Source organism: Xenia sp. Carnegie-2017, unplaced genomic scaffold, assembly GCF_021976095.1.
Source record: "Xenia sp. Carnegie-2017 unplaced genomic scaffold, XeniaSp_v1 HiC_scaffold_6, whole genome shotgun sequence".
NCBI classification, from domain to species: Eukaryota; Metazoa; Cnidaria; class Anthozoa; order Malacalcyonacea; family Xeniidae; genus Xenia; species Xenia sp. Carnegie-2017.
Genome location: NW_025813526.1, coordinates 16689864 through 16708488, shown reverse-complemented (window position 1 = coordinate 16708488; position 18625 = coordinate 16689864). Strand labels below are relative to the sequence as shown.

Below are 18625 nucleotides of genomic sequence, written 5' to 3'. Positions count from 1 at the left end.
TGAAAAAGAGATTATGGACAAGAAAGTAAGACTTCAAACTCTGTACTATGCAAATATGTGGAAATACACGCGTGCCGATAAACACGCTCATAGTGAAATGTTAATCGCTTTCAGATAAATGTTTTTCTGTATCAAATACTAAATTGAAAGAAGTAAAATCGAAAATCTAAATTTTATAAACATTCTAGTAGTTAAGACCATTTTTTACACATTAGTGCGTTGCTAAAATAATAATTGTGTGTTGACACTTTAAGAAGAGAGTGATATACCATTTAATGTCACGAGAATAAAGAGCGTATTTTTTTAATATTTAGGCTTAGCTCTGTTGGTTGCGACAACAACTGAGTATATGGAAAACTAATATCGTAGATTTTTAACAAAATTGACAGTTAGATCTTGCAGTCTAAACTTGTAGCAACTAACAACAGGTGCAGATATAATATAAGGAATTTTAATTGTAGCCGTCTAACTTTTAGTTTAGAATAATTTAACAGTTTCTTTCTCAGGTTGCCGTATGGCACTGTATGGAAACCATGCTAAATGCAATATGCAAAAAAATCGGAAGTAAAGGGATAAAGTAGCTAATTTTCAATGAAAAAAATCTTGCCAAATATATTAAAGGTTTTTGTGATTCATTTTCACAAACAGCACAAGATTAAAGAATGGTTAGTGACATTCTGATGGAAATATTTGTGAATAAATTATTATCCTTAGCATTAAGTGAACACTCTTTTAAATGTAATAGAAGTGATTTTCTCACAAAAACATATTTGCTGTCGTGGCCAGAGATTTTCCAGGCGGAAAGCGAATTTTCAATATGAACATAATAGCCCAACATAATACTTTTAAAAAAGCCATCACAATAATAAAAAATAGAGAAGGATTTATTAATTACGTTTCGTCTTTAACTTAAGATCTTAAGTTAAAGACGAAACGTAATTAATAAATCCTTCTCTATTTTTTATTATTGTGATGGCTTTTTTAAAAGTATTATGTTGGGCTATTATGTTCATATTTGCTGTAATCTGTAAACATTGTCACTATATGTATTATGGACGAACAAGTTTACTTTTTTTTCCACAAGTCTCCCGAATAAAGAAAGACAAAATTTATGAACAATTTGAACAAATGGGGTGAAGGGTTTTTCATATAATATTTGGGAAATCTGAGAACATGCTAATTGGCATCGCCTGAAGTTAACATGTTTATTTTTGACAAAAAAGTTTTTAAATTTACTCATCAAATGATTGCCAACACCACTCATAAATTAAAAGTGGTAAATAATACATTAACGAAACGATTTGAAATAACTGTTAAACGCAACGACGTGCGTGCGTTGTATTAAAAAAAGATGCGAATGATTTATGATATTGCTTATGGTTTGATAAACACCCTGTTTGCGAAAGAGCTTTTTGATGACTAGACGTCTCCACTTATCCAATATCACAGGATATGGAACTAGCCAGAACAGAAGCAACACTTCTTTGAAGTTTTTGCTCTCGCGAAAAATGGCCGGAAGCGACTGTTGCCATGTTCTTGGGTAGTAAAGTGGAAGAATTTTACTATAAACAATATAGTGAAAACTGAATGGTCGAGTTTAAAAATGCTCTTCATGAAATGTAACTCGACAATCTTTGCCACTCTGATGAATATATTAAAGAGAAAGTAATATACTCTTACTTTGTTGACTCTTTTTACTTAAAAATATACTTTTACGACACAATTCATCTGCGATTTATTTGGATTCGGTGGTTGTGTCGAAGGTTTTAGTTTATATTTACCATGATGTCCAAAGCAGTTACAAATATGTTATGACTTATAATATATTAAAAAGGAACAATAGAAATGGTTTTAACTAGGCTTCGTTGTTTTGAAGATCAACTTTTGTGTTTGAACACTTTTAATAAAGTACCAATATGACATACAAAATAGCAAATATTAGTTCATGTACAATTGTAGCTCCAAATCCCTAGGAAATGCTTTGTTGAACAACTTACACATGCTCACCAAATTTGGTAATTATATACAAACATGACTAATGAAAAATAGGTATCAAACTAAATCATTGAAGGTTTTCACTCTTAAAATAAATACACTGCATGTCTTCTATATGGACTTAACGAAGCAGTAGATAGAAACTGTATTAATCCATTATCATGCTATTATTGAGGACAAGAAATATTGTTTGTATTGTTCGATGACAAAACACTTTAATTTAAACATGGTTATTTCTACAATACCTCCTTTAAATCACATACGATGGTTATATGTACCATACCTCCTTTAAATCCCATAGCATTATATTTATTATACAATGTAACATACAAGTACAACAAAATATGTCCAGGGAATACTTTAAACGAATTGCTAAACTGACAAAGCTAAACAAAAACCTAAGAGTCGAAGCCGCCGAGTTGGAGAGTATATAGGTTAGTACAAAATGCGGATACGGATGGCGGATGAGGGGATAAAATGCGGATAAAGAAATAAAACGGGGATGAGGTGATAAAACGCAGAAGAGGGAATAAAAGGCCGATGAGAGGATTAAATGCGGATGAGGGGATAAAACGCAGCCGAGGGGATAAAACGCAGATGAGGGGATAAAATGAGGATGAAAGGATCAATTGAATGAATTGTGTCTGCAATAGAAACAGTAACATAAATATTTATTTACGGTCATCAAGTAACACAAATAATATTTAAATTACCTCTTTTTCTTTCAGTTTCAAAACAGTACAACTAAACTGATATCAAAGTTATTAAAAAAATGCTATTAACAACCAACGTATCCAAATGCCAAAATCACTGTTTATCAGCCATTTTCAGAGCTATGTCCATGCTTAATTTACAAATTAGACGATTCAAAAAAATTTTTGAGAACGAATAGTCAACGAATTACTACCTGACATAGTGTCGGTGGAATAGCTTAAAGGTTGTTCAGGTGTCACAAACGTTGGACTCATAATAGGCATGGTGGTGTTGACTAGACTGTTGATTATGGACTGTTGACTAAGGGCTATTGACTATTAACTATGGACTATTGACTATTGACCATTGATATTGGAGTAAAAGTTATTACACTTTCAATCGCAAAGCGCTGTGCAGACTGCATGGCGTTTTTCTTTTGTGTTTCCTGTTAGGTTTTGTGATGTAGCAATCTGCATCCCTTAAAATAAATTGACATACACCAGCAAATAGCGATGTCACAGCTAGATAACTATACGATCACATTTAATGTTCTACGTCTATTTTACAAATGGTTTAACTACTTCTGTATTTACATCTAATTATTATACATAAGGTTAATAGGTTATATTTGTTTCTTCACGAAATATGGTTGATTTATAATGTCGGAAAACTACTAGTAGGAAGTAGGAACTATAAAAAATATCATGATTACATGTAGGTATCTCTCAAAAATAGTAAATATTTACTTACACTTGAGTTATTTATTATTGACGGGAAAATGTGAGAGCATATCTTAACATTACTTTTGCTTGACATGCTTAGGATTAATAAGTTTGCATTCGTCAAAGACCGCCGTGGTAAAATTTCTCCGATCAACAACGTCGTCTGATTCATTCTTCTGACATGGAAGCCACCAAAAAGCCAAACTTTGCTTAACAAACAAAGATCTACACCCTTGGTTTAACATAAAACTATTTTACATGCAATTAAACTATTGTGCACAGTCTACAGTCCATAGTCCAGTGCAGGTTTTAGAACATACCAAAAATCATTTTTCAAAATATTGAGTCTATTTAAATAAGTTTGTTGAAGCAACAACTGTTTTCTCATGACCATTAAAGACTCAGATTTCATATGTTTGTTTTCTTTCAATTGACCTCACCTTCCGAATACAGTGAAGATCTGTATTTATATATATATATATATATATATATATATATATATATATATATATATATATAAATAAAAGTTAAAAGTTTCTCCGGATTTAAAGTGAGTTTTATTGAGCTTTCGACGAGTACTTTAACTAGGTGATTACTCACGACACACAAAACGCAAACTCACACAAATCATTAAACGCTACTGCACTGACATTGACGTTAAACTTATTTTCACACCTTTTAAAATAAAATCTTTATTTTCGTTTAAAGACCCACTTCCCGAACTTTCCAAATCTATGGTAGTTTATCAATTTTCATGTGCGGGATGTAATTCCCGCTATATTGGGGAAACTTCTCGCCAATTATCTACCAGGATAAAGGAACATACTCACACAGACAAAAACTCCACTATCTACAAACATCTTCAGGCCTCTCCTTCATGTAAAAACAAATTCTCACCTTCCTGTTTTAAAATCATCGACACTGATCAATCCACTTTCTCACTCAAAATCAAGGAAGCTCTACACATTAATAAAACTAATCCCGATTTAAATATCCAAGTTCACCACTACAACACTATATTTACTTTATAATAATATTTTTTGTTATAAATTCATATCATATTACGTATCATATTACTTAACACTAACCATTCTGCACTGAAGATGGCATTCTCATAATGTCGAAACATGTTTGCTTACAAATAAATCGTCGTTTTTCTCAAGTGTTTTTTTTTATAAACAAAACTATATACAAAATACAAAACAAAACACAAACCGACAAAAGCAACAAAAAACCGGACGAAACAGTAAAAATCGTCACATTACCATACATAAACGGAACATCAGAAATGACTGCCAGACTTCTTCGACCATTTAATATTAACGTCGCCCACAAACCTACACAAAAACTCAAATCATGTTTCACCAAACATAAAGACAAAGCAACAATTCATGATACAACTGACGCAATCTACATGATACCATGTAAAGACTGTTCAAACCAATACATAGGACAAACATGTAAGAAAATTGAAACAAGACTCACAGAACACAAAAACGCCATAAAACGACGAGATCCGAACTCACTACCGGCAGAACATACCCACGGAAACAACCACACATTCGACTGGACAGAAACTAAAGTACTCGGACGCGCACAGACTAAACACGCACGCGAATTTAAAGAAGCTTGGTACAATAAAGACAACGACACAGTAAACAGACATATCGACATACCCATCATATACTCACAACTAAAGGAAAAGGACATAAAAACTACAAACCACACCAAAACTAAAACACTACACTCTAATATTATTAACACCAATCATATTCACAATACACACAAACCCATGGCAACGCATTTCACCCCATCCAATCACATTAATCCACCCACTCATCCAATTAGACGCTCTAAACGTCTCCAAGCTAAAAGCACATGTAAATAAATATTTTTCATTCTGATGAAGGCTCGAAGCAACGAGTCGAAAGCTCAATAAAACTCACTTTAAATCCGGAGAAACTTTTATCTTTTATTTATTAAATGCCTGGATTACAAATTTTCAAACTTATATATATATATATATATATATATATATATATATATATATATATATATATATATACAATGTGCCCTACCGGCTATCACAATAGTAAAATTGTGACTCCTGCACACACACACATTGTATGGATTGTATTGTAGAGTCACCAGAGCGCTCAAACCTATAAAGGTGAGCTTTGCATAAAGTGAAAGCGGTGAACGTCTCTTTATGAGACTCTCTATATATATATACGCAGTACATTATAGATGAATTTATGGACATATTAATTGTATTTGCCAGTAATTTAACGATCCTCGAGAAAGATTAACAGTCAAGCATATGAAGTTTATTTGTGTTATAATGATGATGAACGTAGAATAAATAATTTCATAAACTTAAAATATTTGTTTTACTGAAGGTTAACAGGCTATGTTCGGCAGTCCAACCACATTAAACACACCGCATTCATCCCCTCGTCCGCGTTTTGTCCTCTCATCCGAGTTTTACCACTTCATCCGTGTTTTATTTCCTCATCCGCATATTATCCCCTCATCCGCATTTTATCCCTTCATCTGCATTTTATCCCCTTACTCGCATTTTATCCCCTTACTCGCATTTTATCTCCTCATCCGCCATCCGTATCCGCACTTTATCCTAAGCCGCGAGTATACTCTTAAAAAATCGCAGTCAAATTGTATTGTAAAATTAGATTATCAAGTCAAATGAGTCAACGAAGCAAGCGCCTTTTACCTTTTCTTTGATATAATTAGAAAAAGTGGCAAAGATTGTCCAGTTAAACTCCATAAAAAAGCACTCTTAAACTCGGCAATCCAATTTTCGCCGTATTATTTGCAAGTAAAATTCTCCCACTTTACTACTCAAGAACGTGGCGGTGCTCACTTTTGGCAACTGTCGGCGTGACCAAAACTTCAAAGGTTGTCATTTCTGGTTAGTTCCATATTCTGTGCCAATATCTTTCATTCATTTTTTTTTTTGTAAGAGACATAATACTTTAGATAAAGTTTTAACTTTTTGAAAAATGTATAATTTTCTTATGACCAAATACAAGTACGTTGCTTCAAGTTGTACTTATTATACGATCAAACAAAATAACATTTATGTTTTCGATAGCTGTTATTTCAAGCAATTCCTTTAAATCTTGATGTATTAAGTTTTCATTATTGTCAACATAAACAAAAGACAGGATTATGCCATTCAACATAAGCGTAAACGAAACGAATTTAGAGAATTACATTGTTTATACTACATCCAGTTCAGAATTAGAGGTCAATGACGTGGAAATCGGTCGGCAGTTCTTCTACTTTTTTGTAGTATAACATAGTGGTTGGTAGTATAACACGACTTCACGTGGCTACCTACAAAAACAGTTGAAATTTTAGCGTATAAGGAATGTGCAAACTGAACATTAAAACGATACTATTTTGCTTCCGGTACAATAAAAAGTTTCAATTTTTAGTAATATTTCTGCATTCAATAACCACAATATCCAGTGTTGCAGAAATGGGGGCACTTGGTGGAGGAGCCCCCTTCCACTTTTGAAATTGTTAATTTTAAAAGGGCACTATTAACAAAAACATCTAGAGAACCCCCTCTGATAAATTTAGTTCTACAGCACTGACTTTATCTAACAATATTTGGGAAATTAACCCCTCCACTCTTCTTCCTTGTAAACGAGACAAGTCTATTCAAAAGCAGAGAGCCTTAATAAAGAAGAGAGCTTTTGAATAGACTTGTCTCGTTTAGAAGGAAGAGGACTGGAAGGTTAATTTCTCAAATGTTGTTAGACAAGGTCGTTATTGTTTGTAGTTGTTGGTTATAGCATTTTGTTATCATTCTTTTGTTTAATAACATTCCAACTTATTAATCTTGTGGTTATACTTATTGTGTAGTAGTTTACCATGCAAACCAAGTGCACATTTCACGCTTTTAAAGATATACATGATTGTAGTAGCTTTTTAAGCTTAAAGTACCAAACTATAATTTCTTTGAAAGCCATTCTATTTAAAAATGGTTTCATTCAAAAGAATAAAGACTTAAAGTGCCTGGAACTTTTAAAGATTTCTTGAGAACATTGCACAGGGGCTGAAGAGAAGGGAGGCGAAAGGGGGAAAGGAGGAAATTGCCCCCCCCCTTTTTTTCAATATTTCTTGCTTTGTAAAGTGTAAAATTGTAAAAATCCGCTTTAACAAATACTTACATTTGATAAGTATGGATTTTTAACAGTATTTTATGTCTCACTTATATTCCACTTTCATTTTTTGTTGACGTTAGATTGATTAATTATACCGCGTTTAGACTGATTGCCGGAGTACGATATCCTGATTCGGGCAGAAATCGGCAAGCCCTGAAGACTACATAGTACCCAGTGGCTTCGACTATTTATAATTTCATGTTTTTCATTGTAAACAATTTTTAAAACCATGTGCACAATAGGTATCGACGTTTCTATGGTGTCGTCGTTTACATTGGTCCCCATACTCAATCGCAGGACTTGGGTATTATCTCTTTTCGTAATACAACCTCTACAAACTCTACAAACGAAATCAAACAAATTTTGTATATTAAATGATTACTGATAAACCTGTTAAAAACAACTGTTAAAAAACAACGGTTAATACCAATCCGATTTTTCTGAGACTGAAAGCAATAGGTTGAAAAGGAATGGAATAAAGCAATTGTTTAGAATTTACATAAGCCGAGAGTAAATCTGTAAGCCTGCAACGCTGCTATTCGACATTAGCAGGAAATGAAGTACATATTCATTTCATACGCCTTATTGTAAAAGATTTGTGACGAATGTTTTAACATCAGTGCTCATTTTGACACATTACACATTAAAGAACACGTCTTGTAGTCTTAAGTCTAAAAAAATTTAGTTCAATCTATTAAAATCAAAAAATGTTTGTTCGTTAACTCAAAAATTTTCTTCCATTTTAGAAGTACAATAACATGCAGCATTTCATTTATAAGATTGTATGTTTACTGAAGATTTAAGATGCTAGCTGTTTATGAAACTAACCTAAGTTTTACATAGTTTTTTCTTTCCTTTTAAAGCACACAACAAAAGTTAAGGGAATTTTCCGTTTTAGCAATCTGCAGACCACTGGATTGCAAGAGGAATCTTGATGGCGTTCAGTTAACAAACAAGGATGATCAACTTGTGAATCTAATTACAAATTTATAAATGGTTCCTGGCACAACCAATTGACTACTTCAAAGTGTGATGGAATTTATAAACTTGAGATAGCTAAATTGCTGCTCGTCATATAAAGTATATAAAAGAGAACGAATCACATATGAAAATACCAGCTGGTGGAAAACCTTAGACAATTGAGTACCCTTTGAGACAAATGAACAAATAAACAATTTGAGAAAAGCTTAAAAAGGGAAAAGGAATTGTCGTGTCAATAATTTAGATTTGTACCTTTATCTGAAAAACGTGAAAAATATAATGTTCATGTAATTTAAGTTGTTAAACAGAATGTTTTCAAATATACCAAGAAACAGTGATATAATTTGAATTAGAATTAGTTTAGAAGTTATATTTCAAACTCAGTTAGTCGTTTTATGTCTATATCAAACTCTTATATAATATTAAAAAGAAAAAGCTGATAAATTGCCTAACCTTTTATTTCAATATTATAATTTAGACAAGACACTTTGAGTGTTTTCACAAGTGGATATTTTTTTAAAATTCTCTATCGTACAAAAGGACGTACATTACACAAAATTTCGGACGAAATATGATAGAAATCATTCAATCATCCCAACAAGTATGGTAATTGTTGTAATAAAGACATCAACCAAAAAGAATGGACAACTTGCAAAAGAGCTTTCTTAATAGGCTTTTTTATATATAATAAATTAATATAGCTTTATTTTGAGTTAACCTATAACCAGGGCAGGGAGAAAATTTTAAATAAAGGAAAATAAAATAGTTTCCGAAAGCAGACATCTCGTTTTCTTATATTGAAGATGATACAAGAGTCATAGACAACACATGGTGTACTATTTCGTCTTTATTCAAAAGACATTGTCAGACTAATAGTTTACAAGGAGGCTGCAAAACTTTTCTTTAATTATTTACAAGCGGAACTGACAGTTATACGTAATTGAGAGAACTACAAGACTCAACAATTATGTAGTATAATTACATTTAAAATAGAGATAATTTTTTATAGGCTACGAGACCACTATTAAGTTGTGGCATATTGTGTTTCATCAAAAGTGCTTCTAAGATGAGAAGTTAGTTAAGATTATTATAATTATATTTTTTTTTATTATTATGATTATGTTATATACAATAACCCAATATAGCTTGATTTCGAATCAACCTTGAAATAGGGATAATAGTAATCCAAAACCCATTTCCCACACGGACATGGCTCATAATCCCTACAAATTGTGGTAATTTTCATCCCTTAAAACTAGCTAACTGTAGAGTTTTGTGAATAACAGGTGCATTCGAATAGGCATTATAAGTATTGATATAATTAAGGATAAATAATAAACGGAGCATTATTTGGAAACTTGTCCTAAGAATTTTTTAAAAAATTCAAATTGCTAAGCACACCGAAATCTTTCTATATAAATACATCAGCGACATTTACTCTTCTGCAATGTGCGTAAAGGGCGAGGTCTGTACAAAAACACCTCGGTCCAATATTTCTCAATAAAGACCGAGAAAGCGAGGTTTTTAGAAGGATTATTATAAGACATTATTTGACCTGAAACAAAGCTTGCTTTCTTTTTAATCCTTGCTGTTTTTTACGGGTTGGATTTAACTTTTATAGTTTTCGTCCATGAAAAATTAAATCGTTTCAAATTTTATCGTCTGGATAGTTAAACTTTTTTCCAAACGTTTTTCCTTCAAATCACATTTGTAAATGCTATTTTGTTTCGTTTATTTTGCGTTTTGCTTTTAGAAAGTTTGTGTACATTTATTGTAAAATTACGCATTTTGACTGTGGTCGATTACGGGAAAATAATGGACCAGCAAAAATTTTTCTGAGCCAATCAAAGTGCGCCATTTTGCCGGAAGTTAAGCCAGCCATATAATAATAACATTTAAACATTTTTAATATTTTTCGTTTTGTTTTTGAAGATAAGTGATGAAAGTTCCGATTAAATACTGTGCTGTTTCTTCTTTCATCATATCCTTTGGTTTTAGGCATGGCTCTTTTGAATGCACTCCTCTTGTATGTAATCTTTAAATTCAAAATGAATGCGTGGAAACTTAAGCCTTTAGAGGGCATGTTTTTATCTCAGTTGTGTCTTAAGCAATTAACACCAGGTGTTTTCTGCATTACAACATGTCCAAATAGTTTTAATAACTTTGGCTTGTGATATTTTTTTCAATTTGAAAAGGAACACATCAAAATGTTGTACTTAAATAAATGCTTAAATTTAAAAGCATTTATTTATATTTTCCTTGCTATTCTTATTAGCAAATGTACTGATTATTTCTGTAATGTGTCATAGTTACAAATGTGAGGGGAAAGTTTCAAATTTGAATAACGGACGCTACCACACTTATTTGCAAGTGTTTTTAAACTTAAATCTTTAATAGATTCTTTAAGAATGCTTAGTACTTTAAATTATTGATTTACTCTATAGAAGATCAATATGTTCATGAAGTTAAAAGATCCATGCATAGATTGTTTAAAAGCGTAGACAAAAATTTGGTGCAATACTTGACTCATCATATTATTACTACTTAGAGAATAGTATAGATAAAAATAAGTTAAGAAAGCACCAGTTTTTGTTAGTAAGCAAAGGTCTCAAATGAAATTTGAACATTACTATTTGATGAAATATAAATATTTCCACAGCTGTGTAAATTGTAGCTCTTAGAGGAAAATACACCAATATTTATTGCTACATAACAAAGATTATTATTGGTTGCTTCAATAATCTAATAAGTAAACAGTTTTAACTATAGCACGCATTTTGTTTTCAATTTGACAAGAAGTATTGCAAAATGTTGTACTCGAACAAATGCTTAAAGTTGACAGATATATTATTATGCTTGCTTAATGTTCTTGGTAGTAGCAATTGTTTTCATTTTTGCTATAATGCTTCATACAACGGTAAGAAAAATTTTGATGTCTTAATGAGGAGTTTGTGCTTGGCCTAGCGTGAAATATTACAGTTCTTTGAAACTTTACTAAACTAACAATGGCAGGGTATTTTTTCTTAGGTTGGAGATTTCAAGGGAATGTATTTAAAAAAATCGAAGTACAAAACGAAATGGAATGCATCGTAAAATGCGTTAAAGAGCCATGTTGTCGATCTATAAACCACAGAAGAAAGTTAAGCCAAGGATGTTGGAGTCTATGTGAAATGTTACACAGTGTTCTAAATGACAGCAACCGACAAAACTTAAGACAAAATCGATTTTATGATTATGTTATCTTCAACACACCGATCAAAGTAAGAATTGATTTTAAAATTTTTGTGTTTTATATATGTAATTAAAAGCAAGTAGCTTAACCCAAAAAGAAAGTTCTACAAATATTTTATGTATTACATGAAAAATAAAAAACTAAAACAAAAAAGACCACTCTTTCACCAAAATTCACCTATATTTTCCTTATCTACCTAACTTTTTCAATTATTTTGCTTTACTTTTAGATGTACAACAAAAGCTGCAAACTGCAACAGCGTAAGTAATAGGGAACTATATTATATTTATATTGATAAACTTGACTTATGTTTCATTCAATTCATCTAAGCCGTCAACAAAAGTTACGATTTGGTATTTCCCAATGCTCATGTTGAGAACTTGATTCTTCTCGATAATGTGATGCCTAATATATCAGAGATGACATTGGCATTTTGGGTAAACACAGTTACAATGCGAAGAATGGCGCTGTTTTCTTATGCTGTTCAGAACAGTCCTGACGAATTCTTTGTGGGATTTGACACAGAACGGATCATCATTACGATAAAATCGTTTACAAAAGAGTAAGAAAAATTAATTTTATTGGCTTAAACCACGGTTAAAAATTCATCAATCTGCTAAACATCCAAATTTGAATTAATGTAGAAAATATTTGTAATCTTTCAGTAAAGTATATTTTAGATGCACAACAGACTTGTATCCGAATTCAGCGTTTATACATTTTTGACTTATACATCATTATACATTGCTTTGTAAAATTTGCCATGTTTGTCAAATTTGATTGGCTAATTCTTAATTACATGATTTGAAATGAATGTATTGCTTCCTATATAAGAAACACGTTAAAAATTATCGCCCGCAATTTTCAATATCATAAAAAAAAACTAAAAACTAAAAGATTTATTGCACTTGTAGTAAGCAATAAAACTAGACTATTAATAAAAAACAATGATTAAGAAAACACTAAAAAATAGACAAGAAATGTGTTTGTCACCCTTATAGAATTTTGGAACAAAATTTTGGTAGACAAATCTCGCCAAAAGTCATTGAGATTATTAAAAGTAAATTAAATTAAATGGTCTTTGTTTTTATTCAACAAAATACTTATTGCGCGCTCCAACAGAAAATACTGAGTTTTGTTATTGTTTGAGTCTTAGTCAATGTTTCTTCCGAGACTCTTGTGGTCGTTTTCGAAGTAAGTGAATAATGTTAATACAATATGATGTAAGCATTATATGCAATAAAAATAAAGGATTAACTTTTATTTGTTTTCGTTTTCGATTTCCAAAGTCAAGAGTTAAGAAAAGAGTTTGTAGAGCAAAAAGACGGTAAATTTGCGTCTTTTATGCAATAATAGTTAGGTTGCAGCAGAATACATCCTTCTGTTAGGAGAAAATTTATTAGTCTTGATTCTTATAAATGTTTAAGAATGGATGATCCTAGGGGAGGTAAAAAGCGTAAAAAGGAAATATTCATCGCAATGAATAGATGGACCGAACAATTATTTATATATTTTTGCAAATGGTTGAGAGAATCAGTTTAGATTTGGAAGTGGAGGTAAAGATACACAATTTGTCTTATTGTTTCATTTGAAAATAAATTAATAAAGGGTTATGGACTTTAAGGTGAAACTTAAAAATTCATGCAATTACCCAATTAGCCATTTCAAGCAATGGTTTTAAATGCAGAAAATTACAGTAAAACACCGAGAAAGCCACTTAATAGTTGAATTGAAGAGATGAAGAATATGTTGTTATATTTTTAAAACCATGTGGATAAAACTTATGATTGATGTTAGAGTGTGGAACATAGATAAAAAAAGACAAAAAACCGTAAAATTTCACTCAAACAGGCTTCGTATAATTTTAACAATCAAATTAAGTAAAAATTGAAGCAAAAAAAAGCAAGTGGGTTTTAAAAAAATATGTAGAAGGTTTACAGTCACTTGATTATCTTTACAAAAGATACTTTAATGTTAAAATGAAAGAAAAGGGAAACGTGTGAAAGAAACGTAGAATACCAAGAAATGGATAATTTTCACAAGAAATTGCTGTAGCAGTATTTAAGAAGATGAGAAAAGGAAAAGTTTTAAATTAAGATAATATTTTAGTGAAAGCTTAATTATGCATTAAAAAATTGAACAACGCTCTCAGATTTTAAACAGATTGTTGCTTTGAAAGAAAATGCTGGAGAAGTAGAATAGGAATATGTTTGATATCTAAATTAGAATAACGTAATATGTGCATGGGCGATTTATTAAGTTATTATTAACAAGGCTAACAAAAAAAAAAACAGATAAAATAATAAAAAATAACTTTTCTTTACAAAATTTGAAGTTAAAAATGTTGCATGCTGATAGAAAATTTACTAACATCTTAGTGCGATGTTTTTTATGGATGCTAATATTTAACTAAACTCGTGTTATTGCATTTTTAATTTGAAATGAAGTTTCTTAAAACGGTTTTGTTTATTTCAAGATCATCATATTTTTAGTGTATTTATTCCGTATAGCAACATTGCACATTTTATGTGCACCCCATATTAAAAATATAATATGCATATTGTAATATGAGCTTATTTCTTAAATGATAATAACCACTAAAATCACGTATAGTCTTTTGGTTTTCGTTTGAACCAAAATGTACGAAACAATGACGCATGCTATTAACATGTAAAACAAGTAACGTTGAAATGTGCTATCTGCTATTTTTTCAGCACTTAATGACATTAAAAATGAATGACGTTGCAAGACCTGCATACATCAAAAATGTATGAAATTTTGAATTCCCATTAGCTTTTTCAACTTTGTTGTTAACATTTTTCTATAAATCATTTTACAATCATTCGTTAATAATATTTTTTTCTTTATACCAGCCAATGCTAATATTCATGTGGTATTCCGCATTTTAATCTTTCTTATTTGATAGAAACCTTCACATTTATCCAATCTACGATGGTTATTGGCATCACCTGGTCATCATCCTCACTCTGACTACGGAGAGGATTTTTCTTGATGGGGCTATGATTTTAAACGAAACTATGGTCAACAATTCATTATTTTTACTACGCGGTGGAGGTGTTGTCGCTATTGGTCAAAAACTCGAGTGCGAGAAGGCTGTTTTTGATCCAAATATGTCGTTTGTTGGTAAAATAAATAACTTAAATTTATGGAACTATGACGTGACACGCAACACATCATGTACCATCAAGGAGCTTAAAAATGAATGTACTACAGAGCGACATAAACAAATAATTCAGTGGAGAGATCTTGACATTTTTTCGAGCGGAAATGTTTCAAGATTGTTAACAATTGGTAAGTAATGATTGTTTCAATAATTTCTAAATGTGAAGCCTCAAATACAAAATAATAATGAGCAAGATGATTTCTGTGCTTTCATTGCAACTAAACAAGAGCCTTATTAGTCTCATATTTTTATCAAATTTCTAAGTTCAATATCAAAAGCATTATTGGAATATTTCCCTCGAGAACGAAAGAAATTCATTTTAAAATTTAAAAGGCATGAAAACATTTTAAATTTAAATAACATTAAATATACTACACAATAAATTTGCGTTATATTCAAACGAAATAACATATAAAATCAGAAAATAAAGTAAATGCGATATGCAAAAAGTGTCTATAATTTATACAGAGAGCATGCTGTGTTGCTCTGATCAGAGCATTGTTGCTGCAAAGTAGAAGCTAATTGGTCTTTATAGCAAAGAAACGACCATTTTTTCTTTGCAAAATGTGCGATATTAGTATTATTTAAGGCTGATTTCCACTTAATGGAAGATATTGTGCGGTCGACTGTTACAGCAAGATGTTAGAAATACGCATGAGCATTACAAAGACTTGAAGAGCGCCCAATCGTTAAAAAATTAGATAAACTACTTTTCCGTTAGCCAAAGTCAAATTTACATAGTTTCACTAAACAAATATGGCGGACGTCAGCAGGAGTGATCAAAATTTCAAGTGGACGACGAAGAAGAGTTTCAAGCAAGCCTTGATTTAAAATTTACACCAATTGCACAAAGCCTGTTCACTTATTAGGTAAACAAAGTCTACAATATGGAAATGCTTATAGATTTAGGGAAAGAACAACGATTTTTATGGAATAAAGCCTTCCTATCTTACAAAGAACAAACAAAAGAAAGAATGCCTGGCTAGTATTGCTTGTCTGTTGTAAAAAGACAGTGAGTAATATTTTCATATTTTCCCAAAGAATGAGGGATTTATACGAGTTGAATGAGTCACGACATAAGTGTGCTCAAGAAAATATTATGTAAAACACATCCTACACACTATCACAAAGTCAACACTTGAAATCGTTTTGTCTATGTAATATATATTATATTGGAACGTGACCTTCATGATTTATTGTAATTTTTTCCATTTTTGTGACATGTTAAATGCACAATTTATAAAACAGTTTTTTGGGGTTAATCTAAATATAAAAATTTCCAAAATTTAATAAGCCATTTACAGTTTTTTAGCATTAATGAAGCACACACAGAGAAATACTGAGTTGGATTTTCAGTTGATTTTCACATACATTAAATCAGTTTGTTTGCTTTTACTTGATTTCCTCAAAGCCCAAAAGAAAAATCTAAGAGAAAATTTCAAAAGATTTTCTGACAAAGGAATAGAAGTACACGTTCTAGGGCAGGAGCACGCTCATTGCCTTCTTGCAGATATTTTCAAAACCTTTAGTTTCTTAATGATAAGGTTGCCAACAAAGAAACAGAAAGTATTGTGTGTCTGCACAACAGTGAACCATTCTGACATCTTAGAAGATTTAGTTATACAAGATATGGAGCCTGTTTTACAACAGCAATCTATCATATTACCAAACACAAGGCGCACGGGGAAAAAAGCGCATTGTTTCTATCACAACAGTTGGCAATTGTGTACAAGATTACGGTTCAAAAGATTCAACTGCAACGCAACCTAATACAAATGCAATGCAAATCTAGATTAGTAAGTACTCCTTGCAGTTGGTGATGGTGTGCAGGGGCGTGGTGGCAGTCTATTAAAGAATAAAGTGATTGAGGAGCATTATTGATGTTTCTTATGTAGTCACAACTACTGACATGTCAATTGTCACAATGACTGTAGACAACATACAGGGCCAAATTTGATGTCCTCTTAAGGGGCGCAACAAGGCCTAAAAGTGTATAGTTTTTTGCCTATTTCAATCAAATTTTCTTGGCTTTCTCCAACAGACAGGCATTGTTACCGGCATTGCATATATTATTAATCCTGATGTCCCGGTGCTAGGACGGCAATTCACGAATTGACACGATTACAGGACGATAATGTCTTACGGAAAATATTCGAAAGTATAAAATAAGGAAATTCGTAAAATTTTACTGGCAATAGTTGAAATAATCATCTCAAAATAACATACAGGTATACTAAAGAGTAGTATTAATACTGAACATCAATCATCTACAATTCAAGACCTCCCGTACTATTAAAATAGAAATATTATTGTATGAATTTCTGTTGTGAAAATTTTCTATTAAAGCGGGAAAGAAATTTACTTTTTGTAAAAATTTCTGAGATTTCTTGAAGACATCACTATCTTATTATAGTGGCAAGCCTACTTAGCAGGTCTATTAAATCATTGACTGAAGCCTTTCTCTCAAACAGACGTCTGACTTGTTTTCGTTGTTTAAGTCAGTCGTCCATAGAGCGCAAGCTAATAAACTAATAAGACGGACTTTTACTTTGTGGTATTTGGAAACAAAATTATTATTATTTTTGATAAATGATTTATAATATTTTGGTTATCATTACAAAAAAATGACCATCGGACTTCTTTAGTGATTTTTCATGTAGTTAATTAAATAAGAGTCATTTACGCTTTTCGCGTACCTTAATTTTCTAGTGGTATCGCAGTCCATCGGTAGAGTGTAATCAAAATGCAAAGGCTTACATAAAGTATCACGACTCAATAATACTGTGGCATGTACTGCAAATTTTGTTACTGCATAGGTGAAGGGGCGCGAAATTTGCTTTGGCCGCCGCAGTCAAAATTGCACCATCACTCTACTGATGGTGTGGGACCGTCCATGTCAGAATAAGGATATTAAAGGTGGCCCAGAAGGCTCGACCAAACTAAAATATGTCGGAACGCAAAACAAATTATTCAAACCTTAAAAAAGATTTATACAATGAAAGAAATATTTCACTACACAAGCACAAGAAATACACAACGCAACTAATTGTTCACAGCACAAACAATGTTTCTCGCAACGCAAGCAGTGAAGTCGCATTGCAAGCACAAAAACTCACAACACACACAAAAAAAAATTTGGCAAAACGGAAATGTTATCACAACGGAAGTTAATACAACCGGAAATTAGACATAAGCAATAGTAGACAGCGTGCTTCGGGAAGTTTTTTCAAAATGTTTTGCTGCAAATATGATATTGAGACCCCAGAATTTTCAAATTTTTGTTGGAAATGTTAGAACCTCACGAAAGACAAAACAACAGAAGTATCCAATGCAAAAACTTTGAGTTTTAGCGCATTTAAAAGGTCAATAGAGGAAGAAAGAGCATCCACATATTTCATTTCGATATAACTCACGAAGTCTATTTTCATCAATTGCCATACATCGTCGGCTCAATCCGTAGTCTTGAAGCATATATATATGCCATGTTGACATTTTAGCAAATCAATAATAACCTTATTTTCATAACAACGATGAAAATATCGTTCGAATAATTCCTTACTGTTGAACATTTTGAATTTCTAGAGCAGGCCTGTGAGATGTGTTGTGAATTTGTTGAAAATTATGG

At 31.7% G+C, this 18625-nt stretch overlaps 2 protein-coding genes across 2 annotated transcripts in view; one reads left to right on the top strand and one right to left on the bottom strand.

Annotated features, from left to right (window-relative positions):
- The window catches only part of LOC124457201 (neurogenic locus notch homolog protein 1-like), a 136318-nt gene that overhangs the window by 8259 nt on the left and 109434 nt on the right, over nt 1-18625 (bottom strand). The window lies entirely within an intron of this gene.
- The window catches only part of LOC124457411, a 14569-nt gene continuing 7317 nt past the window's right edge, over nt 11374-18625 (top strand). The window contains exons 1-5 of the mRNA XM_047007671.1: nt 11374-11501; nt 11612-11844; nt 12046-12076; nt 12147-12378; nt 14743-15128. Coding sequence (XP_046863627.1) covers nt 11393-11501; nt 11612-11844; nt 12046-12076; nt 12147-12378; nt 14743-15128 — 991 coding nt within the window. The 5' untranslated portion in view covers nt 11374-11392. The remainder of the gene's footprint in view (nt 11502-11611; nt 11845-12045; nt 12077-12146; nt 12379-14742; nt 15129-18625) is intronic.